This window comes from Engystomops pustulosus, chromosome 8, assembly GCF_040894005.1.
Source record: "Engystomops pustulosus chromosome 8, aEngPut4.maternal, whole genome shotgun sequence".
Taxonomy (NCBI): Eukaryota; Metazoa; Chordata; class Amphibia; order Anura; family Leptodactylidae; genus Engystomops; species Engystomops pustulosus.
The window spans coordinates 96,522,798-96,550,676 of record NC_092418.1 but is presented as its reverse complement, the minus strand read 5'-3'; the positions used below and the strand labels follow the sequence as shown (position 1 = coordinate 96,550,676).

Genomic DNA, 27,879 nt, shown 5'->3' with positions numbered 1-27,879 from the left:
CTCGGTAAGACAGACTTCTTTTCGTAAGGGTTATCTTGGAAGGGCACACAGCTTCTTCAAACTGAGGCACTGCAGGTTTCGGGAAAGTTGAGCTAAAGTCACCAAGTTCTGAAAATAATGGCTTCTGCTCATTGATGGAGGAGACAACTGAAGATGATCCACTTCTCCTCTTATCTGCATTCGTCTTGTTATAGGAATAATTTCTGAGATTTCCCATTGAATTTTCTGACCCGTCTTGGCTGTTGTCTTTACTGCCCTCTACAAAGGAAAGAAGATAAATGTATAGTATAAAGTTACCTTATGTACACAAAAGGTGTATAATTGCTTTGATTTTTAAAGGTAATGTCCCTGAACTGGACAATTTTTAAAGGAAATCTACCACTGCTTGGATGATGAAATCATACAAGTACACCACCCTGTAGACTATTTAATACTGATTACAGCACATACTTTGATTAGGGACATCAACCATCAACATTGATCAAAAATCGATTCACCTACATATGTAAATGAGCTTTCGGTGCTACCCCTACATCACTGGCCACCTATCGTTCCCTTCCGAATGTTAACTATACACGCCTCCATCTTATTACGGGCCCTCCTTCTGGTGCTGAAAACCGTGACGTCACATTGCTCTCGGTACTTATCGCGCATGCAATAGTTTGTCTCTGTGCATGCGCGATAAGTACTGAGGGCAACGTGGCGTCACGGTTCTCGGCACTAGAAGGAGGTCGCATAAGATAGAGGCATAATTAATGCTCGGAAGGGAACGGAAAGTGGCCAGTGACGTAGGGGTAGCACCGAAGGCTCATTTGCATATGTAGGTAAATAAAATTTTTAACTAAAATAAAGGTTGATGTCCCTAACCAAATTATTTGCCGTGATCAGTATTGAATAGCTTACAGGGTGGTGTGATTTCATGATTTCATCAAGCGAGCAGTGATAGATTTCCTTCAAGTATAGGATGGGACTTCCACAATTTGAGGCATAAATGTCTGTGAGTTTACAAGTCATGGTATCAAACCAATTCTGCTCCAACATGGATGTGACATACACATTTTTGAGTCTTTGACATTACGTGGTTATTAGGTACTGTCTAAACCCATATGATGCACTTGTCTACTTACCATTTCCTAAATCAGTGACCTTTCCAGTAAAAAAAATCTAGTGCAGGTTCTATAGGACAGACTTCTCTATTTAAGGTCTGTAAAATGTCATGTATGGGCTCTGGAGACCCTAAACCAGTGATGGCTAACCTATGGCACGGGTGCCAGAGGTGGCACTCAGAGCCCTTTCTGTGGGCACTCAGGCCATTACCAGAGATGACTCCAGGTATCTTCCTGCAGACAGCCCAGGACTTGCTGTGCAGAGCTATTTTAAAGTGACAGCTCTACCTGGGACTATTTTCTGCTTTATTGGTGTCCTCAGGGTGCTGGTATCAATGAAAACTGTGACAGAGAAGGGAGTATAAATCACAAATTAAATTTCTGTGTTGGCACTTTGCGATAAATAAGTGGGTCTTTGTTGTAGTTTGGGCACTCAGTCTCTAAAAGGTTCGCCATCACTGCCCTAAACTATGTATTATAAAGCATCCCCATATAAAACACACAATACTTGAAGTGAATTTGTCAGCGGTTTGACCATGGAATTCATCGGTCAGTGTTAGGTATTGACACTGAATAGCTGGTAGCATGAAGATAATAGCAGCTGGACTGTGCAAAACTGATTTATTTTCCAAGATCTCTCTCTCTCTCTCTATATATATATATATATATATATATATATATATATATATATATATATATATATATATTATATACATATACATTGGAAGGGGATATTTAAAAAAAAAAAAAAATATATATATATATATATATATATACACATTCTTCGTGGCATAGATTCAACAAGGTGCTGGAAGCATTCCTCAGAGATTTTGTTCCATATTGACATGATGGCATCACACAGTTGCCGCAGATTTGTCGGCTGCACATCCATGATGCGAATCTCCCGTTCCACCACATCCCAAAGATGCTCTATTGGATTGAGATCTGGTGACTGTGGAGGCCATTTGAGTACAGTGAACTCATTGTCATGTTCAAGAAACCAGTCTGAGATGATTCCAGCTTTATGACATGGCGCATTATCCTGCTGAAAGTAGCCATCAGATGTTACAGGGTACATTGTGCTCATAAAGGGATGGTCAGACATGGTCAGCAACAATACTCAGGTAGGCTGTGGCGTTGCAACGATGCTCAATTGGTACCAAGGGGCCCAAAGAGTGCCAAGAAAATATTCCCCACACCATGACACCACCACCACCAGCCTGAACCGTTGATACAAGGCAGGATGGATCCATGCTTTCATGTTGTTGAAGCCAAATTCTGACCCTACCATCCGAATGTCGCAGCAGAAATCGAGACTCATCAGACAAGGCAACGTTTTTCCAATCTTCTACTGTCCAATTTCGATGAGCTTGTGCAAATTGTAGCCTCAGTTTCCTGTTCTTAGCTGAAAGGAGTGGCACCCAGTGTGGTCTTCTGCTGCTGTAGCCCATCTGCCTCAAAGTTCGACGTACTGTGCGTTCAGAGATGCTCTTCTGCCTACCTTGGTTGTAACGGGTGGCGATTTGAGTCACTGTTGCCTTTCTATCAGCTCGAACCAGTCTGCCCATTCTCCTCTGACCTCTGGCATCAACAAGGCATTTCCGCCCACAGAACTGCCGCTCACTGGATGTTTTTTCTTTTTCGGACCATTCTCTGTAAACCCTAGAGATGGTTGTGCGTGAAAATCCCAGTAGATCAGCAGTTTCTGAAATACTCAGACCAGCCCTTCTGGCACCAACAACCATGCCACGTTCAAAGGCCACAAATCACCTTTCTTCCCCATACTGATGCTCGGGAGAACTGCAGGAGATTGTCTTGACCATGTCTACATGCCTAAATGCACTGAGTTGCTGCCATGTGATTGGCTGATTAGAAATTAAGTGTTAATGAGCAGTTGGACAGGTGTACCTAATAAAGTGGGCCGGTGAGTGTATATATATATATATATATATATATATATATATAAACACATGTGTTAATGGGCAGGGGTATATATATATATGTATTACTGGGGGGGGGGTGAAAGCTGTACAAAGATTTCTGGGAGGGGGTGTGGTGGCTGTATATCCATGTATTACTACGGAAGAGGCACATATACAGCCGCCTTACCCCCAGTAATACATCTGTATTACTGGGGGTAAGGCGGCTGTATACAGATATATTACTGGGGTGGGGCGGCAGTATACAGATATATTACTGGGGTGGGCTGGCAGTATACAGATATATTACTGGGATGGGGCGGCAGTATAAAGATGTATTAATGGGGGTTGAGGCATCTGTACATAGATGTATTACTGGGGGGGTAGTATATAGATGTATTACTGGGGGGAGACAGTAGTATATAGATGGGGATAGAGAGCAGAAGGATATGTATGTATGCTCCATTCTGTGGGGGCCTCCACCAGATTTTGCGTTCAGGGGTCCCTACCATCCATCCCTGACAGTACAGCAGTGTGGGGACAATAACTTAATACATTTTTTTTACTACTGTTAAGAAAATGTAGACGGCTCTCTAGGTCTGCTACCTATCGTGTTCTGTAGTTTAGCATCGTCAAGACTCCTGACATATTTTCTGTAGATACATGTACCCGTCCTGGTATCTGTGTGGAGAGGTGACCCACTATTTGGTAGAATAAAATAATAGGCAAGTATTAGAGTCTGCTTTCCAAACACTAGTTGTTCATTTGCATTTAAGGGACATTTTTTTTAGCATTTATTTTTATACTTTTACTCATTTTCTACTTTTATTCTGTATGATATCAACCGCTGTCTGTTCCAAATGTGACTAAGATGACTGTTATTTTTTCCTGATATTTTTAACATCATCTAACAAAATAAAATCTATCACATTCTGCACAAATCCAGGATGAATTTCTTCTTTATCACCATATGTTATCACTTCAACAAACTGCTAGCATATAAATAGTGAAAAAACACAGACTGGGATGGGTTGTGTTTGTCTTTATTCAGTAACTTCTGGGACTGCTGAAAATCTGGGAAACTTCTGGGACACACGGAGCATCAGAGATACACGGCGTAACTGGGCCCCAATGCAATAATGGGAAGAGCCACATTATGGGTCTACTTCATGGCCCATGTGCATGCTTTGCTCTCATTCAAGGGGTATTCCTATGGTAATATTTATGAAATATATACAGCTTATGTAATAGATAATGTAGTGTTTACACCCTCACTATATCATACCTACAACTCAAGGGTTAAAATGGGATATTTATGATTTGCTGCATTTTTTATCTTTCCTGCAGAATCCAAAGCTGAGAATGGTTGGAAGTTTAACAGCCTTTGGAATGTACTCAGTGATCCATAATGTGTAGCTCATTCCAAGTTTCTGGGTCTTTCTGCTCTTTTCCTTGAGATTTCTTCAGAGAGCTGCATCTCTATCTTGCTGCCCACGCAGCAGAGCCAACCTGGCTCCTATTTCCAGCCTTCTGAACACTGGATCAAGGCTGAGGTACTTCTGAAATTGTACTCCATAATGGAATCATTGCCAACCAATCCACAGAATTTTATGTTTTTGCAGGAAAATTAGCCTGTTACTTGCTGCTATGTGGACTGTGTAGCATTTAATAAAGTTTTGCAAAGATACCCATCATCAAGTGTTACCCCTGTCCTGCCACTAACATCACGGCCTTGGGTAGAAGATGAAAAAGTTCTACTGGAGCTATGGGGGACCCTTGAGAAAGGTAAATAAATAAAATATTATTTTGCAATTCTTGTCCTTCTAACGGATTAAACCCAACGTTAGGAAGAACTGGACACTGATTTGGCTATTTCCTTGTGCTGTACCTTCTCATGATCTTACTATCCCATGACCTATCCCATGATGTGTTCTTCACTATCTTTCTTTTTGGATAAACATGGGTGCAATTGATAATTTGGCAACAGGAATCTGTACCTGACGTTGCTTGGCTGCACAGTCCTCTGCACTGACCTCTTTGAGCGCAGTATGGTGGCACTAATTGGGCATTACGTGGTATACCCAATCTAGGGGAGGATTTAACAAACTCATCATCTATTGCATCAACATATTTCCAGGAGGCCACCAGCATTGTAGAAATTTATTCCCATGTCACGGGTGGTCCCACAGCCCATATCGCGGGTCGTGGGCTCACCTGTATCCCTCGGGGCTCGCTGAGAGTTCCAGAGTGCGCACGTCTCCATCTCCTAGGGCGCGTGCGGCATCTTCAGGAAATTTAAAGGGCCAGCGCACCACTGATTGGTGCGCTGGCTGAACGACTCCACCTTTAAAAATCCAGCACCTCCCTTCCTGCTTTGCCGGATCTTTGTGCCGTGAGCCTTGGGGAAAGCTGTTTTGATGTCTTGTGCTGTTTCTGAGAATTTCCGTTGTGACCCTGGTTCCGTTTTTGACTTCGCTCCTTTGCCACCTGCCATGACCTGTTGCTAGGAGTCTGACTCCGATCCTGTCACGCCTGTGGAACGACCACGCCGTAGCAAGTGCAACCAGCTTTGCGGCGGGCTCTGGTGAAAACCGGGTACCACTTAGACTGCGGTCCCAGGTAGTGGCTTGTGTCATCGTCCGCAGTGGTTCAGAGCTTCCACAACCTCTGAGCCCGACATCCCCATTGTCTGACCTACATTATTACAATCACTGCTCAAAGAGGAGGTGGTTAAGTATAAGATTATGTGACTTGTAGAAAACAGAGACTGGAAATATTTGGATAAGTTCAGAATGGGCACCAGACGCAATGAAGGTATCAGCGAGGCTGGATGTAAAGAGCTTGGCTCCATAGGACAGGTGAATGTACGCTACAATTATGTTCTGCTGATAATTACTTCCAGGTGCCTCATTCTTAGCTTTTACCCATAGACTCAGAACACTACAGGCTATGCCACCTGAAATCTAGCGACATCCTATCATTAGATCTGCCAGAGAAAGGTCAGTAAAAGACACTGGTGAGTTGTTAATGAAACACTTTTCTCAGCATCTCTGTCAAAAAGAGGGAAAAGATTATAGAAAGTGACACAACAAGTGCAGGGACTTGGGATTTAGGCTGCAGTGGACACATTTCACCCATCACATGAGCGGTATCCGCTATGCAGAATGCTAATTATTTTTGGATTGGGCTGTAATGGACATGCCAGGACTGCACTTTTCTAAACTTCTTTCCTAAATGGTCAGTAACTTTTCAATAAACTTTGCATAAATGAATAGCACAAGTGATAAAAAATAACTTTGTGATATAATTTGGATAAAAATCTCCAATCATCCATCTTAATTTGCTTTGTTTCTGAAATCTCTGCTCAATTCCATCTTGCTAGCAAGATAAATAGATGTTCACTGAAGAGTCAGATCACTCAGAAACTTTGTGGGAAGGGAGGGGGGGGGGGGTCAGTGAGTCACAACAGCTAAGACTTTACCAACCCATCAAACTGCAGATACAGACTGCAATCTTGAAAATTGCTAAAAAATTATAATTAATGGTCACTTTTCAATTCATTTCTTCTATTAGACCTGTCTCTGCATGTATATGTACCTGTGTCTTTGCCTCCTTTGAGTGATTCAGCCTTTCCATGTTACCACCATGCAACCCACTGCATATATACACAGCTTACTCCCTCTCTCTTCTCCAGGCCATCCTTATTGCAGCACCCACTGTGTCTCCTTTTCCACTGTCCATCCTCACTGAGAAAGATGAGTCATAATCTCCTGCTGCAGCTTCAACTTATGTAGACCTCAAAGAAGCATTGAGAGTCTGCACATAGTAAAAAAGTAAGTAGCAGGACTGCTAAATCACTTGATGAACATTCATGAATTATATAAAAGGCAGTAAAGGCACATGGGCAACCTATGTAAAAAATGGCCTACCTGTTTAATGATCAGGGACAGTGTTACTCCTCATGTACAGACACTGCACTGCTGCTTTCCAAAAAAATTGTAAAACAGTAATACCTTTTATTTATTTTGTATTATCTACATCTGTAACAACAGGTCAACTACTGAATATATTTTGAGGTGGCCTGAGCTCTTTTGCACAAATTCTCCAAGGTTCTTATGTAAATTGCGTGTAGTAAAGCTTCCCTTTTGTAGGTTTCCCACTAGATGAGGTTACTTTAATAGGGTTCCTAATGATCAATACATGGTATCACCTCCTATTAATGTGAGGTATGTTGTGGGGGTGGACACAGGACACAATTTATGGACGCTTGCCTTTATATAGCAATCAGAATCAGTAATGCAGCATAAGCAGACTGTGACCCCCTTTTTTTTGGAGGGGGTAATAATAATTTTGAACCATTTTTTCTTGGGGGCAGCTGGATTCCCTTGATACCTGCGTGGCTGGTTTTAGCGTGGAATAGCACTTGGCTTGTCATGGTTGCTTGGTCCAGGTTGAACAGGCCTCGTCGACACCGGTCAGGCCCAGTGAGGGGATGCAAGAAGAGGCTGAGGGCACAATGATGGAAGGTTTTCCCCTAGAAGATTAGGCCCATGATGTTAGCCACAGGGACAAGATGTGAAACATCAAACTTATAGTCTCTAGAGGTCCTATCTGGTAACATCCAAGGTAGCTGGTTGGATGCAGTCTGGTAAAGGATGCTCACTGTCCAGATCCAGGAACTTCGGGCCGGAGAAGATAGAAGCTGCTTTGCCGGCAATCTTAGATAGTCTCTGCAAGTAGACAAAGCTGCAGGCCTGATGCAGGGAGGGTTGCCCTCAGGTGAGACAGCATCAGGCTGCTAGTCTGCAGATCATGTTTCCAATCAGGACTCTCTCTGGAAAGATCTGGAACTTACAACCCAAAAGGAGTATATATTCACTTCCCATCTGGGAGGAGTTTCCAGGCATCCAATTAGGAACCTCAAGGCAAAGCTGGGTGGACATTAATTAAACACAACTTTTTGTGGTAGAGCATGCCACCATTACCATCTATGGGGACATATAGCTGGCCACAAATTTGTGGCCAGATATACGTCCCCCAAATGGCCGTGTGAATGAGGCCTAAGTGTCCCTGGTTTATCATGGTGGATTTTGATGGTAGATTTCCCGAATTAACAGAAAAACATTTATCTGAATGCTTTTTGATGGTGAACATAAGAAATATGTATTTTCTGTATTCCCCGATGATGATCATGTTGGCAGATTATCGGGCGCCTGACCTTGGGACTAATCTGCCGACTTTAGCGGCGTGTTATTATTCTTGATCGGCCTCCTAATAGAAGTCTATGTAAATACTGTGAAACATTTCCATTGATTTCTATTTAAGTGTAACTCCTGGCAAGTGTTACAGTCAACATCAGATTATAGCGCACAATAGGTCGTGTGAACTTGGCTGCCAAGAAAACCTTATGTTACTGAAATCCCGTCCCGGCCAAAACGCATTTCTACCTGAATAGTCGCCGATCGTATATCCCTTCTACGCAGGAAGTCGCCGCGCACCAATATAAAGCCAGAGGTGGATAATAATTGGATCTAATAACATATACATATCTAGGAACAGAGCACAGACCTTATCCTGAAATGAATCTACACTAATAACTACAGTAAATGCAATTACCTTCATCTGATCTTCCTTTAAAAGACAATTTCCTTCTTCGGATTTTGCAGTTCTCTCGACCATAGTCAGCATCTGCTTGTGATCTGAGGAGCGCGGCCTGGTTAATGAAACATACATGATAATGAGCCACAGATACAGATATCTTATTTAAGAAAAGCATGTTATGATACCAATAAACCCGCAGCTCATAAACATATGGCTTATTACACAGCCCCATTCAATGTGGCACCACATCTCAGCGCAATTTAATGAGCACTTAAAATGAGGCTGAGAGCAAGAGATCGTGGAGGGAGAGGAGCTGAGCGCTGTGATAAATAGGCTTACATGAAAGAGTAAGATCCCATGTACAAGGTGGGTAATATGGCCATACAATTTGCAGCCATATCACAGTCCACATGGAGGTCAATGGCACTCGGTCATGATGTGGTGTGCACACACTGGAGCACATTTAGCACATTTACTAAGAACAGTGCAGTGTGTACTAGGTGCAGTGCCTGTATATAGTGCAGGGGGCGCCAGATTCAGTATTTCTGGTGCACGTTCTGCATGAATCTGGCACCCCCTGCACTGCTCAGACAGAGTGCACCAACTTTTTTATTTGGTGCACCTTTAACATGGGCCATTCAACACATTTCTATTGGACTTTGCAGGTTAAATCTGGTGCATGGACTGACTGTGCATCGGAAACCCCCCTTCAGTGCAGAAATTTGTGTCGCATGCAGTATAGTGCAGCTGCACAACAAAACGGTTGCATGCTACATAAATGTGGCTTAAATGCCGTTGCAAGCAGTTTGGCCTAGAAAGAGTGTGCAAAGTCCGACAGAAAAGTGGTGCAAGGTGCTTAGTAAATGTGCCCCAGTATCTCTTCTAGACAGTAAGATTTCTGATAAACCTGCCCACACACAGTGATTGACTATGGAGGTCCTGATTACCACGCCCACGCACAGTGATTGACAATAAGAGTCCTGATTATCCCACCCACACACAATGATTGACAGTGAGAGCCCTGATTACTCCACCCACACACAGTAATTGATAATGAGAGTCCTAATTACCCCGCCCACACACAGTGATTGACAGTGAGAGTCCTGTTTACTCTTCCCACACACAGTGATTGACAGTGAGAGCCCTGATTACTCCACCCACACACAGTGATTGACAATGAGAGCCCTGATTACCCCGCCCACACACAGTGATTGACAGTGAGAGTCCTGATTACTCCACCCACACACAGTGTTTGATCGTAAGAGTCCTGTTTACCCCGCCCACATACAGTGATTGATGATGATGATCTACAGCATGGACTCACTTCCAACTCTCCGAAATATTAGATATAGCCTGATTTATAATTATAAATGTCAACCCTAACAACAATACATTGACAATTTACTATCAATACAAACCTTTGTGCTTTCATCTCTTAAATTAAAAGTCAACTCTAGATTTGTGAGAAATTGATCTGAAAACTCTGGATACATGTCCAAAACTTCCAAAAGGTCTTCTCTTTGGATCTTGTGCAAATCACAATACGTCAGAGCTCGAACATCAGCGTTTGATTTTCCAGGTTTGGCGTAAAGGTGAACCATCTCTCCAAAAATATCATTCTTACCTGAGGTGAGAAAAAGTAGAACTTCAGCCATTCTGTAAGCCAAAACTGTAATAGGCATTAAAATCGCCTTAGTTTAATCATTGGTCTTCGCGAACCATGGACATCTAATGTGAAATATGAGAAAGTAATGTCCTGTGGTCCAAAGTACCAGAAGTATGGGTATGATGCACAAAGAAGGTAGGTACACAGATTTTCTATTGGCAGTTTATTGGGTTTTCCATGATTTCTTGAAAGCTATATTTGGAACAGCAGTAAAACAGTAGGAACAAGCACTGGCTATGGGCACTGGAACAGAGGTGTTGAGTAAGTTTGGGTTCTTTTACAACATATGGAGTAGAAAACTCCTTAAAGAATAATAGCTTATATACATTATAATACCTCTAATAACTACTGTAAAGTTTCATAATTTACTGGACCCATAGGTATCCATCAAGAACAATCGATCAAACATGTCCACTAGGTCTAGGTTACCAAATCAGTGATAAAAGATACAAAGTTGCCCTTTAAGGGCAAACATCATGAAAGAGAGTCCAGATTGGCAGAGGTTCCAAAAGTTGGACCCACTTATTATCTGGCCCAAAATTATTCCAATAGGTCATCGAGGACATCCACTAAGTCCAAGATTGAAGACTCAATAAACAATTGCTACCAACCACCTGATCCTTGAACATGGACACTGCATATAAACCAGATCTCATGGTTGTCCATTTGAGAATCTCAACACTAAATCACATCGATACAAGAAAAGTAATTGTTATTGGATGTAGATCTTGAAGATCTTACCTAAAATTGCCACCACTATATCATCTTTCAGAATCTCAATAGAGCCCCTTGATAAAAAATACAGCGCTGTAAGCACATCTCCTGAGTGTACGAGAGTGTCTCCGGGCGGCGCATGTGTGGTCTTAAACTTCATAGCCAAGGCCCGTAGACATCCTTTACTTGCTCCCGTGAACGCCTTGCAGTTCTGGAGCAATGTTTGATTGAGATGCAGACAGATATCTGCTTGCAGGCATTCTGGAAATCCCTTGAGTACCTGGGAATACATAAAATGTATAATAACAATACCTTTAGAAATATAGCTATGTCAGCATGCAAAAAGTGGCCAAAGAATTGATTGGGGTAACACACCGAATGTTCAAGTGGAGAACAAGTGTAACATTGATAGTAATTGGGCAAACATTTCCACATATATTGGGCGCGTTTGTTGTGGATAGATCAGATGGGTCATACATTTTTAAGAAATCGGTGGCGCTGTGTATATCATACACATGATTGTTTCTTCTAAGTACTATAGTAAATACTATAATTTGCCACGGGTATCGAGTGTAAGAAATAGAACAACTCTCCATGTTGTATTCATTAGTAATTCCACTCTACAACCACAGGGTATATCAAAGGTACCCATTCAATCACGTTATTCCATCTGATAACCACCAGAATCAGACATTTTTACTGTACCCTTCTTTTCTCATATTAGGGTTGTGTGTAGACTACATATATGATGGTGGTACCCTTCTCATGTGGAGGCTTTACCATGGAGGACTTTTAAAACTCCCTGAAGTGAGTCCCAAGGTTCCCCATGGCCAGTAGTGTTGAGTCCACCATTGTCCAACCGGTGCCAGAGCTCGTTGTGACACACATAAGTACGTACGGAAAACCCTTCCTAAATCCATACAGAAGCTCCAATTAACAAACATCAGCCAAAAAGTTGCCAATTGTTTGATTGAAGGTCAACTACTAAAAACTGCAACCAAAGACGATCCAACAAGGATCAGACCAAAACACATGCCTTTTTATGGAAAACGCTTATCCATGCCTTTAGAGTGTAATCAACATAATCATTTCTCCTCCCAAAAAATTCCTAAAATTCTACAAATTTCAAAGTCTTGATATTGACCCCATGGCAATTCTGTGCTGATGCTTCACCAGTCATCCACCTATCTGTTCGTCCTACTCCAGTGATGATGTTTTATCATGGCCATATGATCCCTGCAGATAGTCACTGGCCCCAGAGGTTACCTCAATTAGATGGCTGCATATTTTAGACTTTTTTTACATGATGGACACCAATGGTATGCCTAAAAAAACAACATGATGTCTTAAGGGCTGTCCTCTATTTAAATGGTAGAAAAATCTATCCTGCATCTGTGATCTGTGATGGAGGCTTGGAAGGGACATGTACCGTATGCATTTATTTATGTATGTATTTACCATTTAGTCAAAAAGTCAAAAAGTTTAGTAGGGGAAGCAGGGGGCATCAACATTACTTCGTAAAGTTAAATATTACTTATTTTATGGAATTCTCATTTTCTTAGCAATTTTTTGTAATTTTAAGGGACTAGACAATCATTTTTCTCGATGCTTCAAATTTCTTTGACTATTGTGTTTCTTTTTTTTTAAATTTTGTGGCTGAAAAAAGAACTCAAGAAAGACCAACATCACTTAAAGATCGTAAGATCTGTTAATCCCATAAAATATATTCTTGTAAGTGTACTCGTAAGTAAGAAGTTCAGTAACAGGAATATTGGGGTAAATTAAAAGGAACCTGTGTATAGTGTACATATTGCCAAAGAGTTTTTATAGTAAAACTGACTTTTAAAAAAAGTGAAGTTTAGCTTTCTTTATGCAGAGATGTGTCCCTAGTCCCGTGTGAGGGGCCAGTGAGGAGTGGTCCGCCCTAACCACCCTCGAGAAACCGCTCCGTCATGCATCATTTAAAAAAAAAAATCTCCCATTTCCCCAATATCTCCTCCCACCATTGCTTTCCCCTTCAGGACGTCATACGTGTCCGCCCCACTCCTCACTGGCCACTCCCAGGGGACTAGGGACACAGCTCTGCATAAAGAGAGATAAAGTTGGCTCTAACTTTTTCTTTTTTCAGAAAAAGCCAGTTTTACTATAAAAACTCTTTGGCTATGTTTACTCTATTCTCCGTGGGGACATGGGGGAGCCAGAAAAGGGCTCCTGATGGCAGGTTCCCATTCACTGAACACCTTTTAGGGTTTCTCTATAGTTGTGCAGGATCATGCACTAAAGATGTTTCTATAGTAACTAAGCACAAGCTGGATAACGAAACAATTAAAATTTTACAAAGTCTCTATTCATAAATATTACAACATAGATTTTCATATTTAATGGAGTTGTATTTTAGGCATTGTGACCCACTAAGAAAGATTATATTTATCCACATGATAAATAAAACATATTTGACTCCTACTATGGCGGGTGTTTATATAACCCAACAAAGTGCAGCCTGCACTTACAAATGCATCAAACCGAGTCAACGACGCTGATGGATTCACATCATGCCGACACAAATTCTAATACAGCCAGTGCTTATTCTAACTTGACATACACCCCTAGGGCCACCTCCAATGAAATCTTATAAATTCAAGCCTACTTTGAAAATTTTCGATGGAACTGGAGCACCTTGTTGAAAACCCAATAAGCAGCCAACGTTTGACTTGTCTCTTTCATATACTAAGAGACTCATCTTTTCTAATGCCGTTCCTCTATTTTCCATGCTTGCACCTTATGAATAACACAGGCATGTGATAAATTCTCTCCATTGCTTGTATCTGGAGGACTACCCCATATACTGCCGTCCTGCCAAATCCAAATGGACTTTTATCAAGAAATCAAGATTTAAATTTTAAATTGTGTCGCAAGTCCATGCACTTACATGCACCACTTAAAAGATGGTGAACTCTTTCGGACCTGAACGGGGAAGCGACACATGCAGGATATGGGGCGCACGAAACGCGGTACCGGACAATGCTCTTTCGGTGAACTCTGTGGACCGAGTTAGTAAATGTGGCCCAATTTGTCATATATCTGATGTGAACAAAGTACTTTTTTTCCCACTGTTTTTTGTCCTCCTCCCTCCTCCTTCCCAATCTGTTGATCACTCTTAATCTCTGCTGAATTCTACCTTGCTAGCTAGACAAGAGCTCAGAGAGGTGTCAGATTACATAGATGTCTATTCAGAGGGGAGGGGGAGTGAGTCCCAGCAGCTATGTCTCCACCCACCTGTTGAAAATTAAAATAGATATCGAATAATGGCCAAAAACATTGTTACTCCTTATGTACGGACACTGGACTACTGATTTTTGCAAAGTTTGTTGAGCGGTGAGGGACATTTTAAAATGAATTCTCCATAGCTTTGGAGAAATGTACAGAGCTTATTTTTCAAATAACTTTATTAGTACGGTAGCCATAATTATTCTATCTCCAAAGTATTTTTTTAAGGGCCTCATTGGTTCAGAAACCACATTCTAATACTCTCAGATGACATAAGAAACTTCACCCCACTGATCTGATCAAACAGATTCATCATTTTTTAGACAGTCTCGTGGGAGAGCAGCCAACTTCAGACGGCAGCTATAAGAAGGATCCAAAATGCAATCCTGTCCGGCTCCCCTTTGAAAAATAAGTTTATTCCTGGCTTTAAAGAAGTATGTTCACTAGGGAACAGGAGACTATTGGCAGGCAGACAAATCAGGAATTCGCCATTAGTTTCTTTGAGAATCTGACAGCTGACATATTTAGAAAACTTCTAGAGACCACCCAACGACTTCCACATGTTGAGGTAATAGCAGGTTGATATTAAAATGAAAGAAATGTGTCACTATGAATGTAAGTGAGTCTGGAAGAGAGATGTACCGGCGGATTATATTAACATCGGCGCTCAGATCCCAGCCTCTCACTGTTGATTCCTTGTAGGATGGAACAGCTGTCACCAAGCTGGTTTTCTAGCCCAATGCTGTCACACAGCCTACGCTTCAAAGCTAAAGTTGTATAAGCATCAGTATGGTCAACGGGAAGTGAATTTTAAACTTTACGTTTTGCAATTATTGGTGAACAATTACAATTTTAAAGGTGATTTTATTTTTTAAACAAAAAAAGTTTTTGTCTACAAATGAATAGACATAAGAGGTGGGATTTATCATGGTGCACCAGTGCATGATGTAGACCTTCCCCTCCTATCACATCAAATATATCTAGAGGCTCTGGTCTTCCGATATAATCATCAGCTGGGCTGTGGGGCAATTCTATGCCAGTTCCTGAGTGGCATAGTATGGCTCTATAGCCTGCACAAGTCCCTGGCACAGGAAGCTAGTGTGCAGTTAAAAGGCAGGAAGCCCCCCATCAGCCCATTCTGGTGCCAGGAGTGGGCCACTTCATGTCCTTCCAAGCCCATTTGGCATGTAGGTGGTGTAAGGGAGATAACAGTGGCAATTCCAGACTGGTGACTATTTTTAAGGCTTGTACATGAGAAAACTAGCGTACAAGCACAGATAAATACCCCCCATTGAATTAAAATGACCAAACACCCACCCCCATAAAACCACATGCACCTCCCTAGTCATCCCCATCAGCTGTTGGTCAAAGTCAAGGTCAGATCAGATTCTGGTTCTCAATGGCTGCCCTCATTTCATGCCCTTATACCAATAACTGGTTTTGAGCAGACACAACCGGTGCTGGTTCGTGTCCCCCACACCCTGTACTTCATTAGAAGTACTGCCCTCCCACCGTTTATTCCCCCAATCGATGTTGACAGCAATCGCAGGCACTAACTCTTTAAAGAGTGCATGATGCATTTGTTTTCATGCATTATGAATAGAGATGAGCGAGTATACTCGTCCGAGTATCAAGCTCGGACGAGTATACTCCTTCTGCTCGAGATCGAGCATTTAATTAAACAAAGACAGTGAAGAACAATGAAGAATAGAATAAAAACAGTGAACACAGGATCATTTAAGTGAAAAACACAGTGAAGAATAGATTACAGATGTTCGGCACATCTGCTTACTTGTCGGAAGATACACGCGGAACGGGGAGACATCGCGCACCAGGGAGACATCGGGCGCAGCAGAGACACATCGGGCGCAGCAGAGACACATCGGGCACAGCAGAGACACATCGGGCGCAGCAGGGAGACATCGGGCGCAGCAGGAAGACATCGCACGCAGCAGGGAGACATCGCGCGCAGCAGGGAGACATCGCGCGCAGCAGGAAGACATCGGGCACCAGGGAGACATCGGGCAGCAGGGAGACATCGGGCAGCACGAGGGAGACATCGGGCAGCAGGGAGACATGGCGCGCAGCAGGAAGACATCGGGCACCAGGGAGACATCGGGCAGCAGGGAGACATCGGGCAGCACGGGGGAGACATCGGGCAGCAGGGAGACATGGCGCGCAGCAGGGAGACATCGCGCGCAGCAGGAAGACATCGGGCACCAGGGAGACATCGGGCAGCAGGGAGACATCGGGCAGCACGGGGGAGACATTGGGCAGCACGGGGGAGACATCGGGCAGCACAGGGAGACTTCAGTGGAAGAAGAGGAGCGGATCCCGGGACAGCGTATCTCCTCTCCCGACAAGTAAGCAGATGTGCCGAACATCTGTAATCTATTCTTCACTGTGTTTTTCACTGCGTTTTTCACTTAAATGATCCTGTGTTCACTGTTTTTATTCTATTCTTCACTGTTCTTCACATCTGCTAACTTGTCGGGAGATAAAATACGCGCGGAACAGTGAAGAATAGATTGCAGATGTTTGCATACATCTGATCACTTATCAGAAGACATTCTTTTTCAATTAAATAACACATTTTATTCCCGAACCATGGTCCCTTTGAAAAATGCTCGGGTCTCCCATTGACTTCAATGGGGCTCGTTATTCGAGACGAGCACTCGAGCATCGGGAAAAGTTCGTCTCGAATAACGAGCACCCGAGCATTTTAGTGCTCGCTCATCTCTAATTATGAACCAAACATACCTTGCGAATGCTATAGCTACAGTGATGCAGAAACATATCTTGTTTAATCCCTAAGCTGCGTGGTTTTGCTGAAAAAACAATTATAAAATTATGATAATGAAGCTCTGTCGCTCCTTTGCCTGGCTCAGCACTTCTCCTCTCACATTAGTTATTCACTGCACCAGAGAATGATGTAATCACTGAGTTATCCCTGAGAGGCAGAAGTAATCAATTGTTGCACTGTCCCCCAGCTGCTGTGTATGAGCCACCCAGCTCAGGTTGATTAGTTCTGTCTGTACAGTTCAGGAAGATCCGTGTCTAAGGTGTTTATGTAGGGATTCAGCTTTCCCAAGGTCCTGAATTTTATCATTGTTTTTTCAGCAAAACCACTCAGCTCAGGGATTAAACAAGATGTGTTTCTGCATCAGTGTAGCTACAGCATTCTCAAAGTATGTTTGATTCATAATGCATGAAATCAAATGGTAAACTTTTTTTTAAATGGTGCTGGCAACGTAACCAATGGAACTTAAATCCCTTAAATTCGCCATTTGTGGGAGGATCATCGCTCAAATATTTGGGCGCTATTTTCTGTTATGGGTTTCAAGGCCGGGAATAACTGTTGTTATATTTTGATATTTTTGGGACATGTTTATGATTTGATATGTTTATAGTTTTATCAGTTCTAGGGAAATGAGGCATTTGAACTTTTAGGTTTTTTTATTTATTTATTTAGACCCCCCTCGGGTACTTTAACCCCAGGGAGTCTGATTGCTACAACCAATAATACTGGATTGCAGTATACAGAGAATTTGCTTTACATCTTTTAACAGATCTTCAGAAATGACAGGTCCTGGAGTCTTGCTGTCGCAGTAACAGATTGTCGCTCTTTGATGACGTCATGGCAAGTGATGATTTAATCCAATATGGTGGCTTTACTGGCGGCAGTCAAAGGGTTAACACCCGCAAACAGCACAAGCTAGGTGGCACAGACTGAGTGGTGGAGCCCGGAGCTGATAGCTCCCTTCTACACCAGTGTGTATTTCCAGGGCATCCCACTGTCTTGGGTGTTAGAAGAAGTTCTGGCACCTGAGGAGCAGGACAGCACTAAAAAATTCTGGATAATTATATAGAAGAAAGTAACTGGCGGGCACAGTCCTGGTTATATCATTAGCGGCTTGACACACAACATGCTGGGACAAATGTGATCACAGTAGGACCCTCCGGCGGTGCTCGGCCAGATTTTGACTAAATTCTGGACTGTCCAACTGCATCTACGACATAGGACAGTGTAGGACAAATCTCTTAACTCGTCCACAGCAGATCAGGAGAATAAAAAAGTTTGTTGAATTTCCATGATAAATATTTTGGTCTTCCCGAGTGATAACCTCCTACCCATCTAGAACACACGCATGCTCGGTCAGGCATCAATTAAAAAGAATAATTTTTTGTCTGAATGAGCGTATGGTGACCTTTAAATAATGACCCTATAGTTCTGATCTTTGCTTAGCTGAGTTTGACAATTATCCTAAAGCATTGATATTATTCTTTTTTAAGCTTTGGATCACTCTTATTAACTTGCACATAACAAGATTATTTGTGTAATGCTGCCAGGGGAAAAATTAGGGGGGGGGGGGGTTATTCTGTCCTATTGTACATCTAATGCAGTCTTTGACCTACCAGATGGCAGGAGATGCCCGGAGGAAGTTAGGTGATCATTTCACCGCATTGCATTCCCTACCCTTGGTCATGTACAGGAGAATAACCCTACTAGAGTTGCCCAGAATGAAGGAAGGTCATTACAGGGGGGAATATGTCTAGAGGGTGGAAAGGAAGACAGCATTGGGAACTATGGGGCACATTTACTAAGGTTCCGTAAGACGCATTTCCAAATTTTTTCGTTTTGCCCTGAATTGCCCCGGCTTTTTGGCACATCGATCTGATTGTGGTGCATCGGCGCTGGCTTGCTTGTGACACAAATTGGGGGGGCGTGACTGTCGTACAACCCGACTGATTTGGACAAACTGCAGACTTTAAAAATGAAATTGTGTCGCAAGATGAGCACTCACATGCACCGGGAAGAAGAAAGTGCATGCAGGAATTTGGATGCACGATCTTAGTGAATTGTGGCAGCTCCAAATCCTCGTCGGACATTCCGGATCGGCTTTGTCAACGGAACGGGTAAGTAAATGTGCCCCTATGTGTGGTGCTGATACTACGTGGCACATTTAGGGTTAGGGAGCAATGTCTACAATGTGGGCACTAGGATGGACAGTGCATTTATGGATGAGAAGTTTGCATAGCAGATAAAGTGGTGCTGGAAAAAGAAGAAGTACACGTAATTCTGCAGCCATACCTGTAAAAAGTAATCATTGCATTAAGGCCTGGTTAAAGAATTGGTAAGAGGACTCCCAGGAGATTGTGTGATATGTTCAACGAATAAAATAGATGGATAATACTGAAGTGCAGGGGCGTAACTAAAGTGGTAGCAGCCATAGCAACCGCTGTGGGGCCCACAGTGTCAGGGGGCCCCAGCATCCGGCCAGACAGTGGAGGATGTGCATCATTATATCCATATTATGCTGCACTTTGTACATCATAATATGTATATAGCATACACTCACCGGCCACTTTATTAGGTACACCATGCTAGTGACGGGTAGGACCCCCTTTTGCCTTCAGAACTGCCTCAATTCTTCGTGGCATAGATTCAACAAGGTGCTGGAAGCATTCCTCAGAGATTTTGGTCCATATTGACATGATGGCATCACACAGTTGCCGCAGATTTGTCGGCTGCACATCCATGATGCGAATCTCCCGTTCCACCACATCCCAAAGATGCTCTATTGGATTGCGATCTGGTGACTGTGGAGGCCATTTGAGTACAGTGACCTCATTGTCATGTTCAAGAAACCAGTCTGAGATGATTCCAGCTTTATGACATGGCGCATTATCCTGCTGAAAGTAGCCATCAGATGTTGGGTACATTGTGGTCATAAAGGGATGGACATGGTCAGCAACAATACTCAGGTAGGCTGTGGCGTTGCAACGATGCTCAATTGGTACCAAGGGGCCAAGAAAATATTCCCCACACCATGACACCACCACCACCAGCCTGAACCGTTGATGCAAGGCAGGATGGATCCATGCTTTGATGTTGTTGACGCCAAATTCTGACCCTACCATCCGAATGTCGCAGCAGAAATCGAGACTCATCAGACCAGGCAACGTTTTTCCAATCTTCTACTGTCCAATTTCGATGAGCTTGTGCAAATTGTAGCCTCAGTTTCCTGTTCTTAGCTGAAAGGAGTGGCACCCGGTGTGGTCTTCTGCTGCTGTAGCCCATCTGCCTCAAAGTTCGATGTACTTTGCATTCAGAGATGCTCTTCTGCCTACCTTGGTTGTAACGGGTGGCGATTTGAGTCACTGTTGCCTTTCTATCAGCTCGAACCAGTCTGCCCATTCTCCTCTGACCTCTGGCATCAACAAGGTATTTCCGCCCACAGAACTGCCGCTCACTGGATGTTTTTTCTTTTTCGGACCATTCTCTGTAAACCCTAGAGATGGTTGTGCGTGAAAATCCCAGTAGATCAGCAGTTTCTGAAATACTCAGACCAGCCCTTCTGGCACCAACAACCATGCCACGTTCAAAGGCACTCAAATCACCTTTCTTCCCCATACTGATGCTCTCTGGTAACAACTGGCGAAAAAGCTTTCTCTTTCCATCCTGCTCCTCTTGCTGAGCGACATATACTCTCAGTGGAAACAACTACCCCAAACCAAAGACTCCAGATCCTGCAAATTTACACTGCATAAGCAGTGTAAATCTTGCAAGAAGCAAGTCTGAAAGGAAACTTGTGGAGTCCTATTAACTAAATACCACCCTTCTTTTAGCTAAAAATTGTTTCCCTCACATCCCCATGAATCAACTTTGTTATCTTACCCGGGATACAGCCATCTCTAGCAGGAGACAGATGGGGTGTGTCCTGCTCAGTCAAGTCCAGCAGCTCCACCCCATGCCTCCTATTTCAGCACTTTATTTTATGTGACCAGGTTAATATCATCTAAGGTATAAAATTTGCAAAATCTACCCAATGTATGTATCTGATTACATGAAATCACAGCAGCCTCCATGATGAATGGGGAGGAGTAAAAGTCCATGGAGGCATGCAATGATTTCATGTGATCAGATAACAACATGGGGTTGATTTTTGGAAATGTTAGTGATATCACCCTGGTCACATGACATGAAGTGCTGAATGGTGAGATGGAGCTGTATGCTAGCTCCTTCTCCATCTCTAATGTAGTAGCTGAATAGTATCTATCCCCCCCTCACCCATCAACTACTACAGATAAGTCATTAGTAGTTAATGTGCCTGGAAAACTCCTTTAACATAAATAATTGTATGGCTTAAACATGTTACCTCTTTTTTTTTTTAATTATATGTAACGACAGTGTGTGATAATTTCTGTATAATTTCACAATAATTGACAGAAACAACATTTCAGAAAGAAAAGATTAATGTGGACGACCAATTATCAATGGTGCAATATTAGCGGAACGCCTAAAGAGATGACGATTTCTCTTGCTCCGCGCTCCAGCAAACAATTAGATACATGAAATTCTAAATTCAATTACTTTACTCACAATGTCATTTATCTTTCTGACAATAACATAAACCCGGATTGATTAAAAATCCATGCAGAAACAGCGCCGTTTATTGAGTAAACTGGAATATTAAATTTTTTTAAAATATCGAGGAAACATCCAAAACCATTTTCATAGAACATATGGAAACAATTAATGAAAGAAAACATGTAAAGTTCCATAAAAATATAAAAATAACTGTGCCATGTGGGGAACACGGGACTGTAGGAAAGACGGCAAAGTAACCCAATCAGCGCTTTTTCTGCCAGTTTGCCAACTTAAAAAATTACAGCTTGTGACTAGTGATGAGCGAACCTGTTCAGCTGGACCTCGAACATAAGCTTAATTTGTGTACCAGCTTCAGAACATCCACTGGTTACACCTGTGATTGCGTTTTAACACGTTTTAACTAGAGATGAGGGGACCCAAAGTTTAGGTTCGTGGGTTCTTGTGCGCCTGAAAAGCCAATCTGTCAAATTTTTAGGGCAGTACGGTGGCTTAGTGGGTAGCATTACAGCCTTGCAGCGCTGGGGACCTGGGTTCAAGTCTCAGGATCAACATCTGCAAAGAGTGTATGTTCCAAAACATACTGGTAGGTTGATTAGATTGTGAGCCTCATAGGGACGGGGACTGATATGACAAGCTTTGTGCAGTGCTGCGTAATCTGTGTGCGCTATGTAAATAAAGGAATTATTATTATTGACACCCCTCGCTACTAGCTAGGCCAATGGCTAGTATCTAGGGGCATGAATTTGCCAAATTGGCTGTTCAGCAACCAATCCGGCAATATATCCGGGTCACGTGGGATGCACCTGAACCCCAAACGGAAACTTTGGGTCCCCTCATCCACTCCGCTCCAACTAACCCTTTAAAAGCCATAGGTGGCATTTAAATGACACTTTGCTGACAGCATTAAAAAGGGTAACACCCACAATTATACCATATCGGCAATGATTGCAGTCATAAGGCTGAAACCATCTGTCAGGCTGAGCAGTGACCTCAACCAGGTACTCTAGTTCTATTCTAACAAGAGATCTACTCTATAGTTATAGATAATTTCAAGCCTTACTAGAAAACCCCTAGCCCTTACATCATGATTTACCATGTGTTGTGGCTACTGAAATGCACATGGGCTGAAGTTTTCTACTTGGGCTGTGTACACTTGATTTACTCCTGGCCACCCCACCCACAATGGCAGGATTATACAGTGTTCCCTATTGTGATCCTCAAGGTTTTCACATACGCCTAACACTTTTGCACAGCCAAACAAGGTCTGGACAATATTAGAATTATGTGCACAAAGTGGGTATTACTGCTTAAAGGGGTTTACCCATGAAGACAAGGTGGCCCTACCCACGGGAAAGGGCCTAACTTGCTGATCAGTGGGGGTCTCAGTGCTGAGACCCCGCAGATCACGAAAACGAGGCGTCCGACCGACCTCTCGTCGCTCCATGAAAGTAATGGAGCAGACGGCCACGCATGACTCTTTTGCTCCATTAATCTCTATGGAGCTAACGGAGATTGGTGAGTGCGGCGCTTGGCAATTTTTGTCAGCGCTATAGAGATTAATGGAACAGAACAGTCATGCGCGGCCGTCTGCTCCGTCGACCCCTGGTTTTCGCTATCTGTGGGAGTCTCAATACTGAGACCCCACACTGGTCAGCAAGTTAGGCCCTATCCTGTGGATAGGGCCTAACTTGTCTTTGTGGGAAAGCCCCTTTAAAGGGAAACTGCCATTCAAATGAACCCACCCAAAATAAGTACTTAATTAAAAACTATGATTAAAAAGTATTGCCCTTATCTCTTAATGGTTCATTTCCATGGCTGCAAAGTTAAAAAAAAATCAGTTTGTAAACTTACATCCAACTCAAATGAGAAGAGACCCATCACAGTAAGTGAGTCTTGCATATTCATTCTTCTCTGCACTGCCCTGGTGCCCTGTTCCAGATTGACAGGTCTCACTGCTATCACCCTGCTGCAGGTATGGAACCAGTACTTAGGGACCATCTTCCAATATTTAAATACAGACATATACAGCTACTTTTTATCAGGGGTAAGAAATGCTACACTTTACTGGAAAGTTGAGAGGGAGAGACAGACAGTGGTTGTGTGTGACTCAGCTCTGCTAAATCATTAACCACATTTCTAAGGAAGGTGGATACTGGGAGGGATGCTACCTATATGAAGAGAAATGTATTTTGCTCCTCACCCTACCCTCAGGAATTCTCTTTAGCAAGTCACATGTCTCTCTCATTCTTGAAGGGGGCTAGGTTATTAGTGTCAGTGAGAAGGCTGGGTAGCTTGACTGTATACTGTAGCTCCCCGCCCCCTTGACCGGAACAGAGGGCATCAATAAAAGTATTTTTTAGAAGAACAGTGGCTTTAATCTTATAGATGGAGGCAGGTACAAAGACATCTAAAAGTTGTTGCATGTGCTTTGTGGTGGTGGTGGTGGTGGGGGCGCTGTTGACAACTGATATTCATTTTGTACAAGAACCGTGAAACTATTGCTTACACATTGTTACTATGTCTGCATAAGCTTTCCATTTTTTTAGCTAATTAACACAGATTGTAGCTTCCATCTAACTTATTTCTATGCAAATTGAATCATTTTAATTGTTAAACAACTATTTTTAAAATCTCTGATGAAACGAGGTACAGAGCCGGGTGTTTTAGCAGCTCGGAGAGTCTCGATGAATAAGTGGAGTCAATTCTCTGATTATGCCGTTTTCTCACTTCTATTTTTGTGCATGTAGTATGGTGCCGCAACACATGGGATGGCGCAGAATAAAAACCAGCTAAATATACAAGAGTTTTCCTGAATATTTTTGTTTTGTGCCACTTTTTGTAAACACTTTCGTATCCAAAAGTAATTTGATGAATGTGACTTTTTTTTGTCCGATTATCAAATACAAGGTAATATAAGTAAATTGTGTCACCATGGTGGTGGTGGGGGTGGTGTTGGTGGGGTGCATTAGTTTTTTTTTGTCTATTAGCATTAGGAAATTTTGGGTTTTTTCACTGCTTTTCATAGAAGCTATGATGATCAGTAGACACCAACTCATCTTTGAAGGTGCCGGGTGCTCTGCTACGTGTAGCAGCCCTTTCCATGTTTACCAGGAACATCTCTGTATATTTAATTGTGGTTGTGCCTGAAAATAAAGGGCATCTACCACCAGGATGAAGGACTCTATGCAAAGGAGCATGAGGAGCTCCAGGCTCCATCAGTGTTAATTGAGCCTAAAGCTCTTCAGGCTTATTTGCATTAAGTCTTCCATCCTGGTGGTAGATGTCCTTAAAGTGGGATTGAGCTTCTCTGACCAATTTGCAACTAAAAGGACCGAGTTGTGCCTTCTAACCATGAGAGACACAGGGCTTGGAGGAGGACCACCATTTAGACAGATGATTATTAAAGGTGCCAAGTGTCCTGCTCCAACCAATAAGAAAGTGGCGGACTTCTATCTACTAGTATGTACGTACTACATTAGGCTAGAAATGTGGCAGTCAGGTGATTGTGATTGCGTTAAATAGATGTAAAAATACTATCAACTGTAGTTTCACTGAAGGAGAAACTTAAAGGGGTTGTCCACTTTCAGCAAATAATTGATATGCTTTGTGTAATGAAAAGCTATAAAATTTTTCAATATACTTCCTGTATCAATTCCTCATGGTTTTTTAAGATCTCTGCTTGCTGTCCTTGAATAGAAAGCGTCTATTTTTACTTCTAATGGACAGAAATCTGTCCCTGGTCATGTGATGTCACACAGGTGCACGGCTCGTTAGCATTACAGAGAGTAATCAGAGCCGTGTGATATAACTGCTCCTTCTTAATAAAATCAACTTTGCTAATTATGCTAATGAGTCGGAAGAGCTCCAGTTGTGTTTCCAGAGCGCCTCAGTGCTGTTACACTGTTTTACCCCCCCTCCCCGCCTCTGCCTCAGTGCCTCACACATTGGGAAGAGGAAGTGTCCTATTCACACTGTAACATCTTGTGTAGATGCAGCATGGAGGGGCTCTGGTAACGACCCCAAGAGCATAATTTTAAAAGTGGATTTTTAGAAGGGAGGAGGCCACGGATCACAAATATAAGGGGATTACCACATTCACAGTGCCTGGATCTATGAGTTAGTTTCCCTGGTTTATCATGCATGCTTCTTTACCTTTTTTTATATATACTTATGTGTATATGTGTTTTAAAACCTTTTTGCAACATACTTAATTGTAAGCTTTTATTCAAAATATCTCTTATCCACAAGATAGGAAATAACAAAGTTTATCATGATCATAAGCACTGGAGGTATGGTGATCCGGTTCTCACTAATGGGTGTTTGGGCAGGACGCGCATGCGCACTGCTGCTCCATTCTTTTCTATAGGATTGCCGGAGATAGACGCGAGATGTGCTCTGCCATCTCCGGCATACACATAGTTAGTGATTGGAGCGGCAGGGTAAGCGCTTGTCTTGCCCAAACACCCATCCTCATAAGTGTTTAGAAACACTTTAAAGGGAACCTGTCACCACATTTTCACACAGTCAGCTAATGACAGGATCCCTTGGAGCTCTATTATCTAGTTATGACCCTTCTTTTAGCTTAAAATTGTTTCCCTTACATCCATATAAATAAACTTTAAGTTATATTCCCTGGCATCAGAGGGGGCATGTGCTCGGCCAGCCCCTCCCATCTACTCCATCCCATGTCCCATGCCTCTTCTCAGCATGTGGGGGAGGTCATGTAAGGTCCTGTTACATTTGCAACGTCTACCCCATGCATGTATCTGATCACATGAAATAAAAATGTCCATGGAGGTCGGGAGTAGTAGAAATCAATGGATGTTGCTGTGATTTCATGTGATCAGATACATACATAGTGTAGACGTTGCAGATGTAACAGGACCTTAGATGCCATTACCTTGGCCGCATGACTTTAAGAGTCCAATTATGAAACAGAGCTCTCTGAATGTTCCATACAGTAGCATGTCCTAGTAGTGAGACCTGTCAATCACGGAGGAACAAGGAGGCAGAGCACTGAATATGCAGGGCCTTACTGGACTCATATTGTGTTATGGACTCACATCAGGCATATAAGTTTACAAACTGATTTAATCAAGGGCAATGCTTTTTAATCATAGTTTTAATGAAGTATTTATTGGGGGTGAATTAATTTCAATTTCAACTAGTTTTATACAAACATAGCATTAAATTGTTGTCTGGTTGTCCCCTTATGATTTTCTTTTCTACTATTGAGCGATATGCAGGATAGGTAATTAGTATCAGACAGCCGAGCAGAAGACCTTCCCAGAGAACAGAAGATATAAGTCTATATTAATGTCATGGAATGAGAACCTTGCATGTCCACGTAATTTGGCCATGAAGTCCACAGGAAACTCTAAATACCTATACGCCCAAACAATAGCAATAATGTCCCTTGTGTCATCCTCGAAAACAATGATCTGTGTAGGAGCATCTGCCGAGGTTATTACAACACTTGTAGCAGACAATCTGCTCGTCTTTAGGGACAAGCAAAGCAAAAGATTTGATTATATTTTCTCAATTGCGCTCGTCACTGAGAACATTATCAGAGTCACTGACGTGTCCTCGTAGCCTTTAAACGTGAGATAAATGTGTCATTAGGGACTGAATGTTCCATTGCAATTCCCACCTTTACAATCTATTAACTTGATGTATTTGCAGTAAGGCCTGGACAAGTGTGTTTCTCAATAAAGGATAATTATATAATTAAATAATATAATCAGTCCATAGAAGTAAATGTAACTGATTATGATATAATTACGATCCAAAGCCCCATGCATAGACATAAATAATAAAAATATATCTGCTCTTTCCCACCTCTAGATGGGGCTGAAGAGCCTACTATGTATAGAAGGGATGCACTGACTTCCTATCAAAACCTCTGTCCCAGCCTACTTGTTGCCCTGTACTAAACTGCAGGCGACAACTGGGCAGTGGTCCCTAAACTATACACAGCTCAGATAGTCAGACACAAGACAAACAACAAGCAACAAAAAAACTGGTCAAAACCAAGATGGTGCCGAGGTACAAAATGGTGAAGCATAAAAATTGTTAACATTCATGCAAAAGATCAATATCACAGCAACTCACAACAGAGAAGAGAATCACAAAGGAATCAGAAAGACAAATTTAATACAGGCGGTCACCTACTTAAGGACACCCGACTTACAGACAACCCATAGTTACAGACAG

The 27,879-nt window shown here is 42.5% G+C and overlaps 1 protein-coding gene across 5 annotated transcripts in view; it reads right to left on the bottom strand.

Moving 5' to 3' along the window:
• KCNH7 (potassium voltage-gated channel subfamily H member 7) overlaps positions 1-27,879 on the bottom strand; it is a 266,849-nt gene that overhangs the window by 20,961 nt on the left and 218,009 nt on the right. For 4 of the 5 annotated variants that reach the window (XM_072121861.1, XM_072121864.1, XM_072121863.1 and 1 more), the window contains 4 exons: positions 11,034-11,286; positions 10,045-10,250; positions 8,642-8,738; positions 1-258 (listed from right to left, as the gene is read on the bottom strand). In XM_072121861.1, coding sequence (XP_071977962.1) covers positions 1-258; positions 8,642-8,738; positions 10,045-10,250; positions 11,034-11,286 — 814 coding nt within the window. The remainder of the gene's footprint in view (positions 259-8,641; positions 8,739-10,044; positions 10,251-11,033; positions 11,287-27,879) is intronic. The other variant, XM_072121862.1, reaches the window with a different exon arrangement.